At 43.8% G+C, this 22388-nt stretch overlaps 1 protein-coding gene across 2 annotated transcripts in view; it reads left to right on the plus strand.

The window, feature by feature from the left end:
• Nucleotides 1-10862: 10862 nt before the first annotated feature.
• plcb1 (phospholipase C beta 1) overlaps nucleotides 10863-22388 on the plus strand; it is an 867193-nt gene continuing 855667 nt past the window's right edge. For both annotated transcript variants that reach the window (XM_043696584.2, XM_043696585.2), the window contains exons 1-2: nucleotides 10863-11398; nucleotides 14559-14636. In XM_043696584.2, the coding sequence (XP_043552519.1) occupies nucleotides 11300-11398; nucleotides 14559-14636 (177 nt within the window). In that variant the 5' untranslated portion in view covers nucleotides 10863-11299. The remainder of the gene's footprint in view (nucleotides 11399-14558; nucleotides 14637-22388) is intronic.

Genomic DNA, 22388 nt, shown 5'->3' on the forward strand with positions numbered 1-22388 from the left:
CTGAACCTAGTCCCACCTGCCAGCACCCAGCCCATATTCCTCCAAATTCTTCCTATTCATATACCCATCCAGATGCCTTTTAAATGTTGTAATTGTACCAGCCTCCACCACTTCCTCTGGCAGCTCACTCCATACACGCACCACCCTCTGTGTGAAAAAGCTACCCCTTAGGTCCCTTTTATATCGTTCCCCTCTCGCCCAGAGTTCAGAAACGATTTACAGGAATAGTTCCAGGGAGTCAGCTGTCCATTTGATTAAAAAGTCTTGAATGTTTCAACACTCCATATAGGGAGTGTTGGGCATCTTGCAGAGATGCAAAAGATCAATTTTACATTCCTATCTCCTGGGCACCCAAGGGTGCTTGGAATACTTCCAAGGTCATATAGGGTCAAGAATGTTCACACAAGGGCCGGACTTGTTCCACCTGAGTTTCTGAGTGAGCTGAAGAGAATGATTGGAGACCACCAGAGGAAAACCAAATATTGTCTTTCAAAGTGAACCCCAAGCTGAGGCAGGAGGTGCAGAACGAAGGCCACGGAGGATGCTTAAGTGGTCACGCAAGGTTAAAAACGACACAAACTAACAGAGGAATTTCAGTCACATAGTTGGAGCACAGAAACTGGAGCTGTTACTCTTGAAGAGATGGTTGAGAGGAGATTTCATGGGAATTCTAAAGTGTTTAGATAAGTTCTTATGTAGAAGGATCGAGAACCAGAAGGCACAGACTTTAAAAAAAGCAACAAAGGCCAGAGGAAAAATTGTTTTAACCAGTTGGAGTGCACTGCCTGAGGGTGTGGTGGGGCCAGGTTCAATTGAAGCATTCTATGGGAATTGGAACTAATATCTGATAAAGGGCTAAGGGGGAGAAGCTGGGGAATGACACTCAGTAAATTGTTGAAGCTTAAAGCTGATGCAGACATGATGGGCTGAATGGCCTCCTTCTGATGCAAGAATTATTTGATTCAAGATCAAATTATGAAAAATCTCTAAGGCATTCCTCTCCCTGGTCAGAAGCTAGGATTTTCAGATTTTTTTTCATAAAAGCTATGATTACAAGTCAGATCAAGGGAAACGTAACTCTGCTTTAGAGACACGTGTAACTCAAATACATATATACCTTGCTTAATCCCTTATTTTGTGTCAGTGGAATTATACATGTTGCACAGAGTTAAAATGGTGGATGATGCTATTGCAGACAGCACTTTTGAAGGTTTAATGAAGTGCAGCACCATCTAATGGACAGATCCTGTTGGAAGTGACAAATAAAACTTGGTGCAACAGAACTGAAAGTAAAATTCAGTTATTGAAATTCAATATGAAAAGCTAACATTATAACATGATCAAAAAGCATGACACAGTTTTTTTTAAGTGTTGGAAATATTTTTTCTTAATTAGTCATTTCCATGTTTAGCCCATAGCATAGTTCTGTTTTTCAAACCTCTTCAGGTTGTTTTTTTTCCCTTGTGGATATGAGAATTACTCTTGCAAATTCATAAGCACAGGATCTCTATCGTGTGGAAGGGCATCCCACCCTGCAACCCTGCATCCCATTGCTAATCCACCTAGCCTGCACATTCCTAGACATTATGGGGCAATTTAGTATGGACAATCCACCCAACCTGCTTATCTTTGGAGTAAATCCACGCACACACAGTGAGAATGTGCAAACTCCACATTGAGAGTCGTCTAAGGGTGGAATTGAACCCAGGTCCCTGGTGAGAATGTGCAAACTCCACATTGAGAGTCGTCTAAGGGTGGAATTGAACCCAGGTCCCTGGTGCAATGAGGTACCAGTCCTAACCACTGAGCCACTCCTAAGCTGTAACATTCTGTTTTTGACAAGCGAAGCGAAAGTGAGGACTGCGGATGCTGGAGATTAGAGTTGAGAGTGTGGTGTTGGAAAAGCACAGCAAGTCAGGTAGCAAAAGCCCTTCATCAGAAAGGAATCTAACACTGAGTTAGCACCCAGTGCTCAAACTGTGGATTTTCACTGCATCCGTTGTGTCATCTTGACTGATACTTTGTGTATTGTTTTATATAATGGCAGAGAATTGTTGGTTCAATATTTCCACTGGATTATTGCAGAACACAATAAGTAGCACTTTGTTTGTACAGTGTAACCTATCTTGGTCACTTGCTAGTTTGTGGAATGAACTCCCAGAGAAAGTGATGGATACGGGTATAGTTGCAACTTTTAAAAGATATCAGGCTAAGTACCTGAATAAGAGTTTGGAGGGACATGGGCCAGGAGCAGGTAGGTGGGACTAGTTTAGTTTGAGATTATGTTCGGCATGGACTGGATGGATGGATTATAAAATCCGTGCTGAAGACTGTGTACTGAAAATGCTGTGTCTGAGAACATTATTCGTACGCTGATCTCCCATCAGGCCTAATTATAATGTAGTGGATTATCCATGAGCAGAAGCTAAGATCTTTGATCAGGGGCATACATGAGAACATGGGAAATTACAGCATGAGTCTAATCTTGGAAGCTGGAACATACAGGGCCTTTGAGAGATCCTGTGATGACATTAATGTTTCCTGAGGCAAGACTAATCTTGGAGGTCTGAATTTTATGACACCTGTGCACCTCCGGCTTGGTCTACCAGTACAATTTTACAATTCCGAATACCAAGACAAACAATTTAGTTATAGAGTCATGCAGCATGGAAACAGATCCTTTGGCCTAACCCATCTATGCTGATTGGACATCCCAATCTGACCTAATCCCATTTGCCAGTGTTTGACCCATATTCCTCTAAACCCTTCCAATTCATATACCCATCCAGATGCCTTTTAAATGTTGTTCCTCTGGCAGCTCATTCCATGCACGTACCACCCTCTGTGCGAAAAAGTTACTCCTCAGGTCCATTTCAAATTGTTCCCCCCAACCTTAAATATGTGCCCTTTAGTTTTGGATTCCCCCATCCCAGAAAAATGACCTTGGCTATTCACCCTACCCAAGCCCTGTCATGATTGATGAATGAACTCGCAAAACTTCACTAAGTAAAACAGGAATGACGGTCACATTAGGACAAGCTGTTCAGACCCTGAAGAGATTCATAGGCTGGGAGTGGGGTAGGAGAAGGGATGCCCTGTTTCCTTGCCTCAGGGTGGGCATGTAGTCAAGGTGGTGGGACGTTGGAGTTGTTGTGACTGTACGCTAAACCTTTCTCACCGTGACCCCATTTCGAAGCCTGAACGTTGCTGCAATCCCACAGCAGGACCTGTGAGAGCGAGCAGAGATTGGGAAGAGCAGCCTGCGAAGAGGGGAGGGGCATCCTATTTGGTCGAATGGAGGGGAAGGACATTGCTGCTTTGACCCTCGTGACCCCAATATTTCATCTCGCGACCCCTGCTGGCGACACCACCACCAATTTTGGGAAGCCCCTCCATAAACAATTGCAGTGTTGCCCACTCGTTCCCCCAACCCTCCCCTCACAAGAATATAGATACATCGGAAGAGACGACAACAAATGTGAAACCTTGCATTTCTACGTCCCTCAAATGCAACAGGACCTCCACAGTTCCACCACCATTAACTTCAGCAGGACATCTGCAGGGGAACATTCCAAAGGGACCATGGGGTCTACATTACTTCCTTGGAGATCTCATCAATCTCCAGCTGCCAGATTCCCTTTGAAATATGAGTGTCGTTTTGTTTACCCTGTTCAAAACATCATGCCACACCTTCAAACGAGATGTCAACTTTCAGAGTGCCCTTGCCTATGAAGGATATTTTCTCCCATCACTACTCAAAAGGCACTTTGAGGCATTCAACTGGGCATTGGATGAATGTTAGGATGGATAGATGTGTTGTGCAGGGATAGAGAGAAAAGACAGGAGATAAGCAAAGACCGAGAACAGGCATGATGGGTCTCCTTAACAATTTTGTGATTCAGGCAACAGAGGGATAATTCTTGGCTTCACCAGTTGGGAAATTTATTGGAAGGGTGGATGAACAATTCATTACCAAATCGGCTACCTTCTATAATAATAGACTTTGGTATTTTATTGTTCAATTTGTGAGGGTAGCAATGATGCCAATGATGAAAGGTGTCTCTTTAATGCATAAAAAATCATTAAGCACCAAGTTAAAAATCCCACAACACCAGGTTATAGTCCAACAGGTTTACTTGGAAGCACTAGCTTTCGGAGCGCTGCTCCTTCATCAGGTGGTTGATGAAGGAGCAGCACTCTGAAAGCTAGTGCTTCCAAATAAACCTGCTGGACTATAACCTGGTGTTGTGTGATTGTTTTAACTTTATCCACCCCAGTCCAACACCAGCATCTTCAAATCATTAAGCAGCAAGCCAATTTTTCTTCACTGCAACTCTTTAATGCAGACCTTGGAGGGTGGCCACACTTTATAGAACATAAAACATTACAGCGCAGTATAGGCCCTTTGGCACTCGATGTTGCACTGACCTGTCATACCAATCTGAAGCCCATCTAACCTATGCCATTCCATGTATGTCCATATGCTTGTCCAATGACGACTTAAGTGTACTTAAATTTGGTGAATCTACTACCGTTCCAGGCAAAGCATTCCATACCCTTACTACTCTCTGAGTAAAGAAACTACCTCTGACATCTGTCCTATATCTATCACCCCTCAATTTAAAGCTGTGCCTCCTCGTGCTTGCCGTCACCATACTTGGAAAAAGGCTCTCCCTGTCCACCCTATCTAACCCTCTGATTATCTTATATGTCTCTATTAAGTCACCTCTCAACCTTCTTCTCTCTAACAAAAACAGCCTCAAGTCCAGGCAACATCCTCGTACCAGGCAACATCCTAGTAAATCTCCTCTGCACCCTTTCCAAAACTTCCACATCCTTCTTATAACGCGGTGACCAGAATTGTACACAATACTGCAAGTGTGGCCACACCAGAGCTTTGTACAGCTACAGCATAACCTCCTGGTTCCGGAACTCGATCCCTCTGTTAATAAAAGCTAAAACACTGTATGCCTTCTTAACAACCCTGTCAACCTGGGTGGCAACTTTCAAGGATCTGTGTACATGGACACCAAGATCTCTCTGCTCATCTACACTACCAAGAACCTTACCATTAGCCCAGTACTTTGCATTCGGTTACTCTGACCAAAGTGAATCACCTCATACTTGTCCGCATTAAACTCCATTTGCCACCTCTCAGCCCAGCTCTGCAGCTTATCTATGTCTCTCTGTAACCTACAACATCCTTCGTCACTATCCACCGCCCTTAGTGTTGTCTGCAAATTTACTAACCCACCCTTCTATGCTCTCATCCAGGTCGTTTATAAAAATGATGAACAGTAGTGGATCGAACACCGACCCTTGCTGTACACCACTAGTAACTGGACTCCAGGATGAACATTTCCCATCAACCACCACCCTCTGTCTTCTTTCAGCAAGCCAATTACTATATCTCCCACAATCCCATTCCTCTGCATTTGTACAATAGCCTACTGTGGGGAACCTTATCGAACGCCTTGCTGAAATCCATATACACCACATCAACCAGTTTACTCTCATCTACCTGTTTGGTCACCTTCTCAAAGAATTTTTGAGAATCTTTGTTGCTATTATGTCATCATTGCATTCTATATATTTGGTAGAAAGTGAGGACTGCAGATGCTGGAGAGTCAGAGTCGAAAAATGTGACACTGGAAAAGCACAGCAGAGCAGGCAGCATCCAAGGAGCAGGAGAGTCGATGTTTCAGGCATAAGCCCTTCATCAGGAATGTGGAGGGGGGAACAGGGACCGAAAGATAAACACAGGGTGGCAGGGGACTGAGGAGAAGGTGGATGGGAAGGTGATAGGTGGATGTAGGTGGGAGGTTATTGTGATAGGTCAGTGGGGAGGGTAGAGCAGTTAGGTGGGAAGGACGATGGTCAGGCCAAGAGGGTGGTGCTGATTTGGAAGGTTGAATCTGGGAGGAGGTGGAGGGAGGGGAGATTTGGAAACTGGTGAAGTCGATGTTGATGCTTTCTGGTTGGAGGGTCGCGAGGCGGAAGATGAGGTGTTCTTCCTCCAGTTAGCAAATGGTTTTGATTTGGTGGTGGAGGAGTCCAGAACTTGCATGTCATTGGCGGAGTGGGAGGGGGAGTTGAAGTGGTCAGCACAGGATGATGGGGTTGTTTGGTGCGTGCGTCCCATGCTTCTTTTAAGACAGGATGGGCCATGGTTTGTTCATGAGGACCTACTGCTTATCAACTGCTTTGTTATATATTTCCAAGGATGACCTTTCAGTTAATGGCCTTCCAGGTTGTAAAGTTTGTGATTTTTCATTGTTTCCTCACCTTGATCAGAGAGGAAGGTGTTCAGGTTGTGACACATAGACTACCCTATGGAGTGAGTATGGCCATAAACTCTACTCAACTGATACCTTCCGTATAGGACCCCCAATTTTAACTGTCCTTGTTCACAAAAGCAACTATCGTGACACAAGGATGCAGTTTTAAGAGGGCATGGCAGATGCTGAGTTAGATTAACAGGTCCCTCAAAATACAGGTCATCTTTACACATATACAACTCCGATTACATCCTTTGAAAGATGATAGGGATGCTATAGGTTAGGGGTCGATGACTATTTTTACCTGAGCAGCCTCTTCAGAAAGACAATTGCACCAAATAGAATCTATTGTGTTCTGTGTAAAAAGAAAATCAGCATTTCTAAAACTAATTGCCATATGGCACGGTGGCTCAGTGGTCAGCACTGCTGCCACATAGCACCAGGGACCTGGGTTCGATTCCGGCCTCAGGCGACTGTCTGTGTGGAGTTTGCACATTCTCCCCATGTCTGCGTGGATTTCCTCTGGGTGTTCCAGTTTCCTCCCACAGTCCACTGATGTGTAGGTTCGGTGAATTGACTATGCTAAATTGCCCATAGTGGAGGTTATCAGGCATGGGTAAATATAGGGTCTGGGTGGGTTACTCTTTGGAGGGTCGGTGTGGACCTACTGGGCCTAATGGCCTGTTTCCACATTGTCAGGATTCTAATAAAAATAAATGTGCCTTTGAGAAAGGATAAAGGCTAAATGGGGGATGTGAATAGACGGATGTTTGATGACCAAAGGGCATTTTTTTCTGCTGTAAAAACTCTATGATTTGAAAGAAATAACAACTGAAATATGTCTATTGAATGCAAAAATAAGAAGACAAATTGAAATAGTTTCACTCAATTATCATTTTGACTCTTTATTTTAACTATCATTTTGTCAGTGCTGTCATTTCTGAAATAAACCCCAATTTGAGATGAGCAGAATTAAGACAAAGTTTCTGGCCGTAGATTCTCATGATCAAAAAGAAACTCACAGAAGCACATTTGGAATAATTTATCATCTCTCAACAATATTAGAAACTGTAATGGTTACTGCTATAAACCTGTTCCTCAAATCAAAAGCATTATCTCCAACCATAGTGTAGCTATACAACTCCAACATGAGCATAATCATGCTTCTCGTTAAAATAATCATTCAAAACCATAAAGTGCAGCATAATGATCAGCCTTTTATCCCCATAAGAACAACACTGCTTGACTTTGCTTGACTTAATTCTTCGCACCTGCTTTTCTCATGTCAATGAGATCTGACTGGGAAAGGTTGGGAACTGTAAGTCCAATGTTAAAAACTTTGGATCACACACACACACACACCAGTAGGCCCGGAAGACCTGATCCTACTCTGACAATAGCAGTTTGCATCCCAAGCTAAAAGATTAGATTAGATTCCCTACAGTGTGGAAACAGGCCCTATGGCCCAACAAATCCACACTGCCCCTCCGAAGAGTAACCCTCCCAGACCCATTCCCCCTATCCTATATTTACCCCTGACTAACGCACCTAACACCATGGGCAATTTATCATGGCCAATTCACCTAACTGCACATCTTTGGATTGTGGGAGAAAACCCACGCAGACATAGGGAGAATGTGCAAACTCCACACAGCCAGTTGCCTTAGGGAGGAATTAAACCCAGGTCCCTGGCGCTGTGAGGCAGCAGTGCTAACCACTGAGCAAATGCAGATGCCAGAATTTTGAAACAAAAGCAGAAAGTGCTGGTGAAACTCAGCAGGTCTGTGGAGAGAGAGAGAGACAGAGTTAATGTTTTGAAACCAGCCTGAATCCCCTTCTGATGAAGAGGCCGATTGGATTGAAAACGTTAACTCATTTCTGTCTCCGCTAAGTTTCTCCAGCAATTTCTCTTTTTAGCTCATATTTTGCACATTTCTATCCGCATTACATTTTGTCTACCTTTGTCAGTCCACCCACATATTTTATTTGCCTGTATTTCTAAACTGCCATCTTCAATTCCTCTGCTTCTCTATTTGCAAATTTGACCCATTCACATTGAGCTCATTAATGTAAGTTTCAGTGTATATTTGAATCAGCATACAGTAGCTGCCAACACTGGCCCATGGGACGTCCCACGCTCTACCGCCCCCAGATATCTGATTTGTTTCTCTCTAAACAGCCGATCCTCTTAGCCAGTTTATTTAGCCATGCCTGTGTTTTGCCACGAATCCCCACAGACTTGAGTCTAGTTGGGGTGATCTCTTGTGCTGATATTTTTCAGGTGCACTTGTGAGGTTAAAATCAGCAGCTTAGTAAAGCATAACATAATTGACTCAGGTTTGTCTACTCCTCAAGCAATTTAATGAAATTGTTCTGGGGGTGTAAAACCAGGTTCATTCCTGTTAACTAGATAGTTACACAGGTAATCCTCAAATTCACTTCTGGCAATCAACTATGTTACACAGCATTGTTCTGAGAGATGATGTAATAGAGATTCACAAGATGGGAGGAGAGAGAGAGAGGAAGGCTATCTCCTCCAGTGAGTGTGTCAAGAACTAAAGGTTGCGGAGTTAAAGTTAGTGGGAAAACATCTGGAGGCAAAAATAAGGACATTTCTCACTGAAAACCTTGTCAGGATTCAGAATGGCTGGCCTGAAAAGGTGTTGGACGTTGGCTCGATCATTAATTTTGTAAGGAGATTGGGCAGGTTTTTGAGGATGAGGCACTTTCCGGGTTACAGACAAAAATAACACAGGAACGACGCCTAAGGTCTTTCAAAGGATCAGCATGGGCATAATGGACCAAGTGAATTTATTTTGTGTTGTAAGTTGGGACATTATGTTAAGGTTGTAGAGGATGTTAGTGAGGCCTCTTCTGGAGTATTGTGTCCAGTTCTGGTCGGCCAGTTGTAGGAAGGATATTTATTAAACTTGACAGGATTCAGAAAAGATTTACCCCGATGTTGCCAGGAATGGAAGGTTTGAGTTATAAAGACAGGCTGGGACTTCTTTCACTGGAGTGTAGGAGGTTGAGGGGTGTCCTTACAGATGTTTATAAAATCATGAGGAGTATAGATAAAGGTGACCAGCAGGTATCTTTCCCCTCCAGTAGGGTATTGCAAGACATATTTTTAATGTGAGAGGAGAAAGATTTAAAAAAGACAGGAGGGACGAAGTTTTTACACGAGTGATTTGTGTGTGGAATGAACTTTGAGAGGAAGGTGGTGGATGTGGGTACAGTTACAATGTTTAAAAGACATTAGGATAAGTACATGAATAGGAAAGGCATTTGGAGGGATATGGGCCAGGAGCAGGCAGTTGGGACGAGGTAAGTTTGGGATGATTTTTCGGCATAGACTGGTTGGACTGAAGGGTCGGGTCACAGACTGTGATTCTCTGGCTTTATAAATACATTCAAAGGTGAGGTAGATTTTTAATCAGGAAGGGAGTCAAAAGTTACGGAGTAAAGGCGGGGTGGGGGTGGTGGTGGTGGAAGAAACATTATTTAATTGTAGCAGACAGTCAGCCGAAGGGCATCATTTCATTGAGCCATGAGGTTCTGCCACTCTACAGCATGCTAACCAACTTGACAGGACAACTGCATCAGTCCTGAGGGAGGGTCACTAGACATTAACTCTGATTTATCTTCGCAGATGCTGCCAGGCCCCCTGAGCTTTTCCAGTAATTTCTGTTCCTGTTTCTGATTCCCAGCACCCACCGTTCTTTCGTTTTTTGATTCAGAAAACTACCGAACTGAGCTAACACCCAGAGCTGTGCAGCATGGAATACAGTCACAAAAGTAGCCATTCCAGAAGCAAAATGACCACCTCATTGTTTCATGTTGCTTGTGGTCTACATGGTAAGGAAGGGAGGCCAATGTCAACTCTCACAAACATTTAGCTTGATGTTAGATCATCAGAGTCAAAAAGCCATAGAGACGTACAGCATGGAATAAGACCCTTTGTTCCAGCTCATCCCTGCTGACCAGATATCCTAAATTAATCAAGTCCCATTTGCCAGCATTCAGCCCATATCCCTGTAAACCCTGCCTATTCATATATCCATCCAGATGCCTTTTAAATGTTGTAATTGTACCAGCCTCCACCACTTCCTCTGGCAGCTCAGTCCATACACACACCACCCTCTGTGTGAAAAAGCTGCCCCCTTTTAGGTCACTTTTACATCTTTCCCCCCCCCCCTCACCTTGAGAGAAATTGGCTATTTGCCCTATCCATGCCCCTCAAGATTTTATAAATCTCTTGTGATATGGTCACCCCTCAACCTCTGACGCTCCAGGGAAAACAGCCCCAGCCTATTCAGCCTATCCCTGTAGCTCAAACCTCCCTCAACCCTGGGCAACCCCCTTGAAGACCCATGGTGTGTCTTATGAATAGATGATGGATACAAGTATGGAAAGGGGATGTGCTACTATAAAATCCCCACAAGTTAAGGATGTTTTGCTGTTGAGTAGGAATGTGCTGAGCTCTAATACTATTGGTCGTGACAATGACTGTTAGCTAGGAGTCGCTGTACACTCAATACATGTGTGCACAGTGTTTGTGAGAGAGAGAGAGCTGTGCTGGACGCAGAGACAGTCAAGTCACTGGCTTTTCCTTAAAAAATATAATGTTAAGTGTCTAGTGCCTGTAACGTCTCAGGGGTCTTGCTGCAGCTTTCAACACTGATCCTCCCCTCAGTGACTGGCTTCTGCTCCCAAGACCATTGAGGCAACGTGAGAGAACTGAGTCAGTTGGCTATCTCAGTGTAGCACTGGGGCTGTTTTTATTTTGATGTCTGTCAACTGATTGAGTGGTAGTGGTCCTGGGGAGGGGGTTTGTGTGTGGTGCTGTTGCAGGATGGGGTCAAAGGAAGAACATTAAAGAAAAGGGAACTGCCAGCTGGACTAACGTTATTTCCCCCCCCACACACACTGTGTGTATGGGGATGTTTAATTTGATCAGTTTATAATCACCCCCTCCCCTCCTCCACCACCTGGACTTGGAGAAGTTTAAATGTATCTCAATGGCTGGGGCTCAGGCTGGTGTACACGCCCTTCAGCTCAAACCTGTCAGCGTACCCGAGAACTTAAAGAAGGGAAGCAAATTTATGAAATGGGATGATGTAAGTATTGAGCCTGGAATATAGCAGCTGCTTAATATTTCCTGTAACCAAACCTGTGTTTTATTTGTAGCTGACCAAACCTGTGTTTTATTTGTAGCTGACTGCTTCCCTCATTTACTTTCATTCCTCCTCTCGTCCAAATATTTGCAGAGTATTTCCCCCTTTATCTGTTTGTTTATCCCTGTTTTCTCTCTCTCTCTCTCTCTCTGTGCGTGTTTGTAAGTAGCAGGTTTGGCTGCTGTTGCCCTGAAGCCTCCCCTGCAAGGGAGTGCGACTCTCCCCGCAATCTCTCACCGGCCACAGGGAGCTGGGAGAGACGGGTTTAAAAATAGCCCGGTGCTGGTTCTGTCTCTGTCTCTGTCTGTGTCTCAGCCCATGCCTTGCCCCAGCACCAGCCGCGGTTGTGGGTACACTGGCCTCGACCCTTCCTCACTGTGCGCTCCCCGCACTCTCTGCCTCTCCGCGCCTTACGGAGCTATTCCTCTCCGGGTTATCGCTTCGCCTCGACGCAACTCGTGTCTTTTCTTTTATTTCTACAGACGTGCGCGTGTCCAACATTTAGGAAGCTTTGTTTCCTGCCCATTTTCAGTCTGGAGATCAGATCCAGGCTGGCAGCATATCATCAGCTGTTTGTATCTCAACGTGTGTGTGTTTTGGTCTATGTATATTTGTGTGTGTTATGATCTGTGCATCTGTGTGTGTTATGATCTGTGTATATGTGTGTGTTATGATCTGTGTGTTATGATCTGTGTATATGTGTGTTATGAACTGTGTATATGTGTGTGTTTGCTCTGCACATATTTGTGTGTGTTATGATCTGTGTATATGTGTGTTTGTGATCTGTGTGTGTGTGATCTGTGTTTGTGTGTCATGATCTGTATACACGTGTGTGTGGTCTGTGTGTACTGTATGATCTGTGTATGTTTGTGTGGGTGTGCGCACTATGGTCTGTGTGTATTTGTGTGGGTGTGCGCACTATGGTCTGTGTGTATTTGTGTGGGTGTGCGCACTATGGTCTGTGTGTGTTTGTGTGGGTGTGCGCACTATGGTCTGTGTGTATTTGTGTGGGTGTGCGCACTATGGTCTGTGTGTATTTGTGTGGGTGTGCGCACTATGGTCTGTGTGTATTTGTGTGGGTGTGTGCACTATGGTCTGTGTGTATTTGTGTGGGTGTGCGCGCTATGGTGTGTGTATATTTGTGTGGGTATGAATGCTATGGTCTGTGTATATTTGTGTGTATGTATATATGTGTGTATGATGATCTGTGTATGTGTGTGTGCACTATGATCTGTGTATATTTATGTAGGTGTGTGTGCTATGATCTGTGTATATCTATGTAGGTGTGCGTATGTGAGTGTGTGCTCTATAATCTGTGTATATTTACGTGTGGGTGCTGTGATCTGTGTCTATTTGTGTGTGTGCACTATGGTCTGTGTATATTTGTAAGTGTGCGCTACAATCTGTGTATATTTGTGTGGGTGTGAATGCTGTGATCTGTGTATATTTGTGTGTGTATGTGCTATGATCTGTGTATATGTGTGTGCGCACTATGATCTGTGTATGTTTGTCTGGGTGTGTGTGCTATGGTCTGTGTATGTTTGTGTGTGTATGTGTGTGGGTGCACGCTTTGGTCTGTGGATATTGGAGAGTGTGGGTGCTTTGGTCTGCGCATATTTGAGCAAGTCTGTATCTTTCGTCTGTATATATTGAGCATGTGTGTGCTTGTGCCATTGGTCTGTGCGTATTTGAGCAAGTCTGTATCTTTGGTCTGAATATATTTGAGCGTGTGTGTGTGCATGTGTCCTTGGTCTGTACCTCAGGTTAGCATTAATTTGTGACTGTTCATGTCCTTTGATCTGTGTGTTGTACTGTATTAATGGGACAACTGGCAGATATGGACTGCACCAATTCAGCTCTGTGCTGACCCTAAGGTGCAAACCCTGGCTCTGTACAGCTCCCTCAGTGCCTGTAAGATCAGCCAGTGTGATGTATTGCTTTTAATTGGAGTGATGCAAATCAGTGGCGTGTTTGCGGTTCTGAAATCTGATGTGTAACAATGCATTCACAATCGCATTAACAGCCGCGCATATTATTGTTTTATAATGAAAAACAAGAAACGCATAACTGACAGCGGGTGGGTTGTTGAGGCTGGGGGAAAGTTTTAAGAACAAAACGATTTAAAAAAAAATTGAAGTGGGTGCTAGTGAAGCAGCCACAGCGTCATTAAAAGGACCATCAGTATAAAGTATTCTTTTCCATTTTATAGGGTCAATGGTTACTTGGTGTCTCTCTTTCCAGCATCTTGAGCTGCATCTTTAGAGCATTCATGGTGACCAGAGTAGCTGCAGTGATAAAACCCATCAACAGGTTGAGGGAGCAATATGTTCCTGCTAAGCTTAAGACCACAGCAGGCATGCATGTAAAAATTCTTATAATGTTAACTTTCCCCTCTAAAATAAACTTGAAGATAATAATCAATAAACGTTACTTATTGAAAATGGGCTGCAGTTAACTCTTGCTATTTACCAAAATGATATCAAAGACTTCAGAACCACTGCTGACAAAGTTAACTGTGTTCCGAAAACTTGAAGAAGGCTGAGACATTAACTGTGTGAATACTGGAGGGCATAAGTTTAAAGTGAGAGGGGGAAAGATGTAAAAGGGACTTGAGGGGCAACATTTTCACGCAGAGGGTGGTGCATGTATGGAGTGAGCTGCCAGAGGAAGTGGTGAAGGCTGGTACAATTACAGCATTGAAAAGGCTTCTGGATGGGTACATGAATAGGAAGGGTTCAGAGGGATAAAGACCAAATGTTGGCAAATGGGACTAGATTAAGTTAGGATATCTGGTCGGCATGGACGTATTGGACCGAAGGGTCTGATTCCATGCTGTACAGCTGTGACTCTACTGCTCAATGTTGTGCATGTATTAAAAAAAATAAATTGCACCATGACTTGGTTCTGATTTCTGCAGTAATGTGTCTGAAAGTACTTTGACAGGAGAAATACAAGTTGAAGAAGCATTAAATATGAATAGCCATGTGACATGCCTTTCAAATTTTTCACCCAGATGCTATCGGTGTTGATCATTAACACCTTCTTTGAAGATTCAGTGGTTGCAACAAGTATCATAACTTTTGTGTCTCTCTCTTGTTGCCAGGATTCCACGACTGTAACTCCTGTTACTTTGAAAGTGGACCCACAGGGATTATTCCTTTACTGGGCAGATCAAAATAAGGTGAGAACATTAAACCCGTTCTATTGACAAGACCTTACTGCAGGTAAGCAGTGGCTCATTTGCTAATGCACTTAGGGCGAGCAAATATTCAAATGATTTTCAACCACACAATCGTTATGGAATCAGATTGTAAGTCTCTTGGTCTAAAACCTGTATAAGATGCGCAAGTCTGAAAAATTAAGTCAATATTGACTATGCAAATATTCTTTGACAAGAAACAAAATACTTCCACTTTCATTATGCTCAAAAGTAAGTTTAAAGACAGTGCTCGGGTAGTTATGCTCATTCTAGTAGGTCTATGAGACTAAAATAGAAATAGTTTAGCTCTTGAAGAATGTGGGAGTAAAATAACATAAAAACAGAATAGGTGTTTCTGAACTGGTTAGTTGTAAACATATTCTGATTACGTTAAGTCATGTTGTGGTTGATCTGGAGAAATTGTACATTGTGTGTTTAAATCGAGGGGAGCAAAATGCTGGATTGTTGTTGATTCCTTGAGAGCAGGTTAATGTTTACCGAAAGGCAGGTTAACTGTGATCTGGCAAAGCTGCAAGTGGCAACCTACTCTTCGTGTTCCCGTTGGGTTACTGAACGACTGCACCCCCTTCTGTTACTTCCCATCTTCAACATTCTGTGTTTATTCTCGATGATTATCCTTCAGTGTTGATTTGTGGCAGCAGCCTAAACAATCTGTATAAACCGTGACTGCAAAATAAAAATCTGGAAAATGTCGATATGAACCACGAAGCCACAAATTCCAAGTGTAAAGCTTTAAATTAATGTGAGAGTTCTGTGAAATGCAAATGATGTTTTGCTGTTTCTATTTTTAACGTTCCCAAATTCCTGCCTTGCAGACAGTAAATTCTATCCCTCGAGAGACTCCAGCTAAGATATAGGGATATCTTTAGGGTGCAAATGAAAGTGTTCCTTTACTTTAAGAACAACAAAAAATATTGAAAACTGTTTCAGGGAGACATCTGTGACAACAGTTGGCTGACAAGGCTAGTCTCATTAAAAAAAAAAGATTGATGGATGAGCAATTGAAGTTTTTGACTAGCTTAAGGCCTTTTGCTACATGCACCCCATTAAATATATTGCTTTGAATAACTTCCACTGATCAGACAGAGAATTCTTCTTTTTAAACTCTAAAGGAAAAATAAAAATGAATGATGAATATCAGAAGCAGCAATGAATCTTGAGGCAAATGCAAAGTAATAATAATTCCTCCATCCCAAAAATTCAGAGAACGAATCTTTGAGAGATTTTGCATAAAAATGATGGGTTGCCTTTTTTCTTTTAAACATAAACTGACCCAGACTGACTCGGTGTTTTATAAGCTGCAATATTTAACTTCTAATAGGTCAGTGCCATACAACACTGCCAAAATCCTTTAACAAAAATTCTGCCTATAATCAGCATATTGCTTTACATTTGTGCCTCGGGGTGATTGAAATAACAGCTGTAGAAAGATGATGATATTTCATCTTATAACTTTGTTGCATTATTTGTTTTTTTTTTAACTTTAATTGGAGCTCTGGAAAGAGAGGGCATTCTTGTTTGAGAAGGCTGTTTAATTCCTTCAAGTTTGTGACAAAAATAAATCCCATGTAACTTGCGTTTGCAAAGATTCACATTGCATTCTGAGCACTTCCTTTCAAAGTCTATGAAGTGCTGGAAGGGATTGAAACAAAGCCTGGTGGAGCTGGTCAAACTTTCCTGTTGGCGACCTTTGCTGATTGGTTGACGCAGATGTGTCTAGGCCTGAGCGATTTGTCATGGCCACACTTGACTTCGATTTGGGGACTGACATTGGCAGAAAAGTGAGCATATTGTTTGACTGTGGAGTATCATTGGTTCTCGATGCTGGCTAACCTCCCTTTGTAGCCTAAATACGATTTATTTATTTCAATTTCTCATTGCGGTTGGAAGATGATTCCCCCACGGTGAGTCTCGGACCAGAGTGCATAAAGAGGTGCCAATTTAAGGCTGAGATGAAGAGGAATTTCTTCCCTCTGAGGGTTGAGAGTCTTTGGAGCTCCTTGTTACAGCAAGAGCTGTGAGGGCACCGTCCTTGTGTTATTTAAGGCTGAGATAGATTCTTGATCAGGAGGGGAATTGAGGAAAGGGCAGGAAAGTGGATGTTAGGAACATCAGCCATGATCTTATTGAATGGTGGAGCAGGCTTGAGGGGCTGAATGGCCTGTTTGTGTGTGTATTTCTTATGGAAGTGTTTGGGCTGGATGGGGAATACAGAGAGAGGAGAGAGACTCCGAGATACATTCTTCCAATCACTCCGTATTGGCTGGGGAGAGAGGGAGCGAGAGGGTTGCTGGAGCAGGTGTCTCACACCAGTCAAAGGATAGCATCCTGAGATTCGAGAGATTGATTGCAATATCAAGAGCCAGGTTTAACTTTACTTCGAAATCTGCATCTCTCTGAATAATTTTAGAAGAATCGACACGTGTGGGAAAAGAAGCGAAAAGGAGCTGAGAGTTTTGCCTTTGCAGATTGCTGGGCTGTATTTTGTTGAAGTAAATAAATCCAAGATGGCAGTAGTAAACTATTTGGTTGTCACAACCATCTATGAGATCGATCAGCAATGCCAGTGATGGGTTGCTATATTAGTTTAATGGGTGGTGTGAGTGCAGTGAAGTAATATTGCCTTTAGTGATATAATCTGTATCAACATTTCGCCTCTGGTGGATTGGTGGCATCCTTTTAATCTTGTAAATTATTCTATGTCTCTGTAGCTGCTCGGCTGCATGAGATATGACAACGGTGCTGATTTTGTTGCTGGCAATTGTTCACTAATCAATGTCTGATGGGCGAGTCCAGCAACTGCACTTCTTGAAGGCATCTATTGTAAATGGAAGGATGTGGTAGTATGAGAGCCAGCCATCTCCATCACTGATTGTCTATCCAGTCAGTCACACCAGCATGTTGATGGTGGGTCGATTGACTCTCTCTTATCGCAGAGACTTGGCTCCCCAGGTAAAACGAGTCTCTTGACCTGTGCTGCTACCCATCAATATCATGAAGAACCTCCAAAGCAAACTGAGAGAGAAGCTGAACTGAGTTACAATGAGCTTTGAATCACAGAATGCCTCCAGTCTGGAAACAGGCCCTTCGGCCCACCACTGACCCTCCGAAGAGTAACCCACCCAGACCCGTTCCCATACTATCCTATATTTACCCCTGACTAATGCACCTAACCTACACATCCCTGAACACTGTGGGCAATTTAGCATGGCCAATCCACCTGACCTGCATATCTTTGGATTGTGGGAGGAAAGTGGAGCACCTGAAGGGAACCCACACAGACACAGGGACAATGAGAAAGTTGCCCGAGGGAGGAATTGAACTCAGGTCCCTGGTGCTGTGAGGCAGCGGTGCTAACCACTGAGCCATCATGCTGCCCTTTGCTCCTCTAGATACATCTCATGCCTCCAAGCCCTGGGCCAGGGGTGGGGGGGGGGGGGGGGGGTGCAATCAGACCTTCTACACACGATAGCTAGAGGAACAGGTGAGAGTCCTGTGGTGAGTAACTGTCCTCCTGACTCCCCAGATCCTGTCCCACCATCTGGGAGTGCGGTGGAGCACTCTCTACTTGCCTGGACAGTTGCAGCTCCAACATCACTCAAGAAACTTGGCACCATTCAGAGTACTTGATTGGCACCCTTAAACGTCCACCCCCCCCCCCCCCCCCCCCCCCCCCCCCCCCCCCCACCGAAACATTCACTCTCCCTCCCCACTGGTGCACAGTGGTGGCAGTGTGTAGGAGACCCACTGCAACAATTTGTCGAGTGCCCTTTGATAGCACCATAAGACCCTCTACCAACTGGAAGAATGAGGGTAGCCCACAGATGGAAACACAACCATTCACAAGTTCCCCTCCAAGCCACATACCATCCTGACTTGGAAATACACTGCCGTTCCTTCACTGTCAATGTGAAGGAGAGGGGGCGGGGGTGCAGGCAATCTCAGAGAAACCGATAAAATCCTAACAGGACCAGACTACAGTAAATGTGAGAGGGATATTCCCGATGGCTAGGGAGACCGCAGTCTAAGGATACAGAGTTAAACTACTTCGGACTGAAATGAGGAGAAATGTTTTCACCAAGATAGTGGGGAGCCTGTGGAAGTCTCTGCCACAGGCAACAGTTGAAGCCAAAACATTGCATGTTTTAAAAAAAAAGGAGCTGAAAATGTGTTGCTGGAAAAGCGCAGCAGGTCAGGCAGCATCCAAGGAACAGGAGAATCGACGTTTCGGGCATAAGCCCTTCTTATGCCCGAAACGTCGATTCTCCTGTTCCTTGGATGCTGCCTGACCTGCTGCGCTTTTCCAGCAACACATTTTCAGCTCTGATCTCCAGCATCTGCAGTCCTCACTTTCTCCTTTAAAAAAAAAAGGAGTAAGTTATTGTTGTTAGGGCTAAAGGGATCAAAGAATGTGCAGAGAAAGCTGGAACAGGGGACAGAGTTGGATGATCAGCCATGATCATATTGAATGGTGGAGCAGGTTTGAAGGTCTCACTCCTGCTCCTATTTTTTTGATGTTTCTATGTGAGTCACACTGGCATCCACAAACTTCAGTGGTTCAAGAGGGTAGCTTATTTTCACAGTTGCTCAGTGGTTAGCATTGCTGCCTCACAATGCCAGGGACCCGGGTTCGATTCCCACCTCTGGCCACCACCTGTGTGGAGTTTGCACGTCCTCCCTGTGGTCTTCATGGGTTTCCTCCCACAATCCAAAGATGTGCAGGCTAGAGTGAGTTGGCCATGCTAAATTTCCCATAGTGTTAGATGCATTAGTCAGGGAGAATGGGTCTGGGTGGATTACTCTTTGGAGGCTTGGTGTGGACTTGTTGGGCTGAAGGGGCTGTTTCCATACTGCAGGAATCTAATCTAGACAGGTGTTGATGGTGAACAAATAGGCTAGCCAATGACACCCATGTCCCAGTTCAAGAGAAATACAGCATTTTAAAAAAAAGACTAGTGCCAGCCTGGACAGGGAGATTGCTGGAGGTTAGTCCGTAAATTCAATATTGCTGGTCAGTGTGGAAGACAGGTAAGCTGGTCAAATTAGTTCCAATGTGCTGAACCTCTCTGTCATCAAGGGCTGCTTGTGTGAATTAGTGAGCCTCATGGGAGCAATCTGTATTTAAATCAAGGTTCACAATTAATTTATTGTGAAGCCGGAGATACAAACTGACCTATTGTGGTGGTGAAGGGTTTCTCCAGTAATAAACACTGACGATTTTAAAAAAAACAGGGCAAATCAGCAACAAAATCAAATAAAATGAAACATGTTTGTTAAAAGGCATGTGGTTGAAGCTTCTAATCTCACACTCATTAGGCTAGATACAAGAACCAGCAACACATTTTCAGCTCTAGATACAAGAATGGCAAGTTTCAAACTGGGGCAGAGCGGGAAGCGATCTTCTGTATGAACATTGCTGAGGGTGATGGGAATTATATTGACAAATCAACCTATCAGTCAAGCTCACAATTATCATGCCTTGCTGGAATGTGAATATATTCATATGTGGGACCTGGTCTCTCGCAGTGAAAAGCAATGTGGCTGGGAATTAATCAAAAGCACTGGGGACAATAGTTTCTTGGTGCGTTTTCGAGGGCAGTACCATGATTAATCAGCACTCAGTTTCTCATGCAGTGCAGATTGTTATTCCCTTTTGGAAATTTGGCATTTTTTCTGGACAGGATCAAACACTTTAAAAGCATGTCTTTCCCAATAATACTCCAATTCTATACCACCAAGCCATTCAGATGGAGTCATGTTATCTTGGCAGAGCTGTAGCTTGGAACTGGGAGTTGGCTCGGTGAGTTAGCTAGACCCTAGTCCATAGTTGCTTCCCTCGTTTTTCTCATGGTGAGCCATTGCAGCTGTTCAGCCACCGGTGTTGCTGTAGATTTTATTTGCCTCAGATTGTGAGATCAGCCACTGGATGTTGACTTGGTTCCAATGTTCGAACATGAGCCATTGTTCGACCCCAATCCCAACCTTGTAATCGCTGCATAATTACTGCAAGAGGAATGCAGTATTGTAATGCAGAAATCTGACAAACCTAATGTGGATAAGTACAATTGACCAGAATATGGAGAAAACTACGGCTTTGTATTCTGAAACCTGGTCTAGTGCATGTTCCATCAGGTTATTTGTGCTACCAAGGTGATCTGTCTGGGCTTCATTCCCAACAGTGACTACACTTGAGCGATCACACTCCAACACCAAGGAATCACTGGCCCAAGACTGTCCCAAAGTGAAGGAGGAGCATCTGGGAAGGCATTGAACACTTTGAGACTTGCCGTCGGGGGAAAGTGGAAGCCAGGTGACAACAGGGAAAGGAGCACACTGCCACATCAACGCCCCACCCACCCATTCCCGTGACCACCTTTTGCCCCAAGTCGACAGAGCCAGTGGAAGCCTCTATACAGTCCTCTATGGACTTGCCCTGAGAGTGGCAGAGAGTCATCCCCATCTCTGAGGGACCGCCAATGAATGAGTGATACTCCAGGAAGCATTTCACAGGATCACAAGGTGCAGAAGGAGGCCATTCAGCCCATTGTGCCTGCAAGGGTTCTGTTATTTAGTGCCAATCTCCTGTCTTTTCCCCATATCCCTACACACCATTTCTATCCAAGTAACCGTCCAGTGTCCCTCTTGAATATCTGAATTGAAGACAAATTGCTGGAAAAGCTCAGCAGGTCTGGCAGCATCTGTGCAGAGAGATCAGAGGTAACGTTTCAGATCGAGTGACCCTTCCTCAGAACCTGAATTGAACCTGCCTCTGCCACATTTTCAGGCGTTGCGTTCCAGACCCTAGGTACTCACTCGGTGATATTTCTTTCTCTCCTGTCACCCTTGTTTTGTTTACACATCGCTTTTAAATCTTTGCCGTCTCAATCTTTATTTCTTTTGCAAGTCTCTCCCTATCTATTTTGTCTAGCCCGCTCATGATTTTGATTTTGAGTACTCCGAACAGATGTCCTTTCAGTCATCAACTCTCCAGGGAGAACAGTCCTAACCTCTTCAATCTAACCTCCTAACTGAAGCTAATTTGGCTGTTAAGCTCTTTGGAACACTATAGAAATTCAATTTATTTCATTTGCGATGAGATTTGAGAAGATACATGAAAATAAAATAAAACAACTCGACAGAAAAATGCCAAAACTACAATTTGAGAAATTGATAACATTGGAAGCTAATTATATTTTCATCTGTCCACATATTGCATATTAACTTTGATGTCTGGAGTGAGATTGCAACAAAAGTGTATTGAGTGCACATTGTTCTTGTTGGAGGTGCACTGATGGGTTTATTTATGTGTTAATGGTGCCGGGTCAGAAGAAAAATGCTTCTTTGTAATTACACACGAACATCGCACAAATCATCCAAAACGCTTGCGTAAACATTTTTAGATTCCATTTTATTTTCTCGGTAACTGTTATTTCTGTGCTCGGAATGAGGCTTTAGAAGTGAATCGTTTGCAAGGTTTCATAACTCATAGTGGCGTGAAAAGCATCTGTGTGCGTCTACATCTGAGTGAGAAGGTCATACAGAAAATCTTCAATTCCCTCCCGCTCCTGGTAAAAGAAAGACTTGCACTTCTTTCCACTGCCTGGCATCTCGAGATATTTTGCAAACCCATGAAATGATTTTGAAGTGAAGGCGTATGTAATGTGCAGCCAATTTGTACACAGAGAGTGAAGGCAAGGAGAGGTGGGTAAATTC

This window comes from Chiloscyllium plagiosum, unplaced genomic scaffold (assembly GCF_037043375.1).
Source record: "Chiloscyllium plagiosum isolate Xiang-an unplaced genomic scaffold, Cpla_swu_hap1 HiC_scaffold_10, whole genome shotgun sequence".
Taxonomy (NCBI): domain Eukaryota; kingdom Metazoa; phylum Chordata; class Chondrichthyes; order Orectolobiformes; family Hemiscylliidae; genus Chiloscyllium; species Chiloscyllium plagiosum.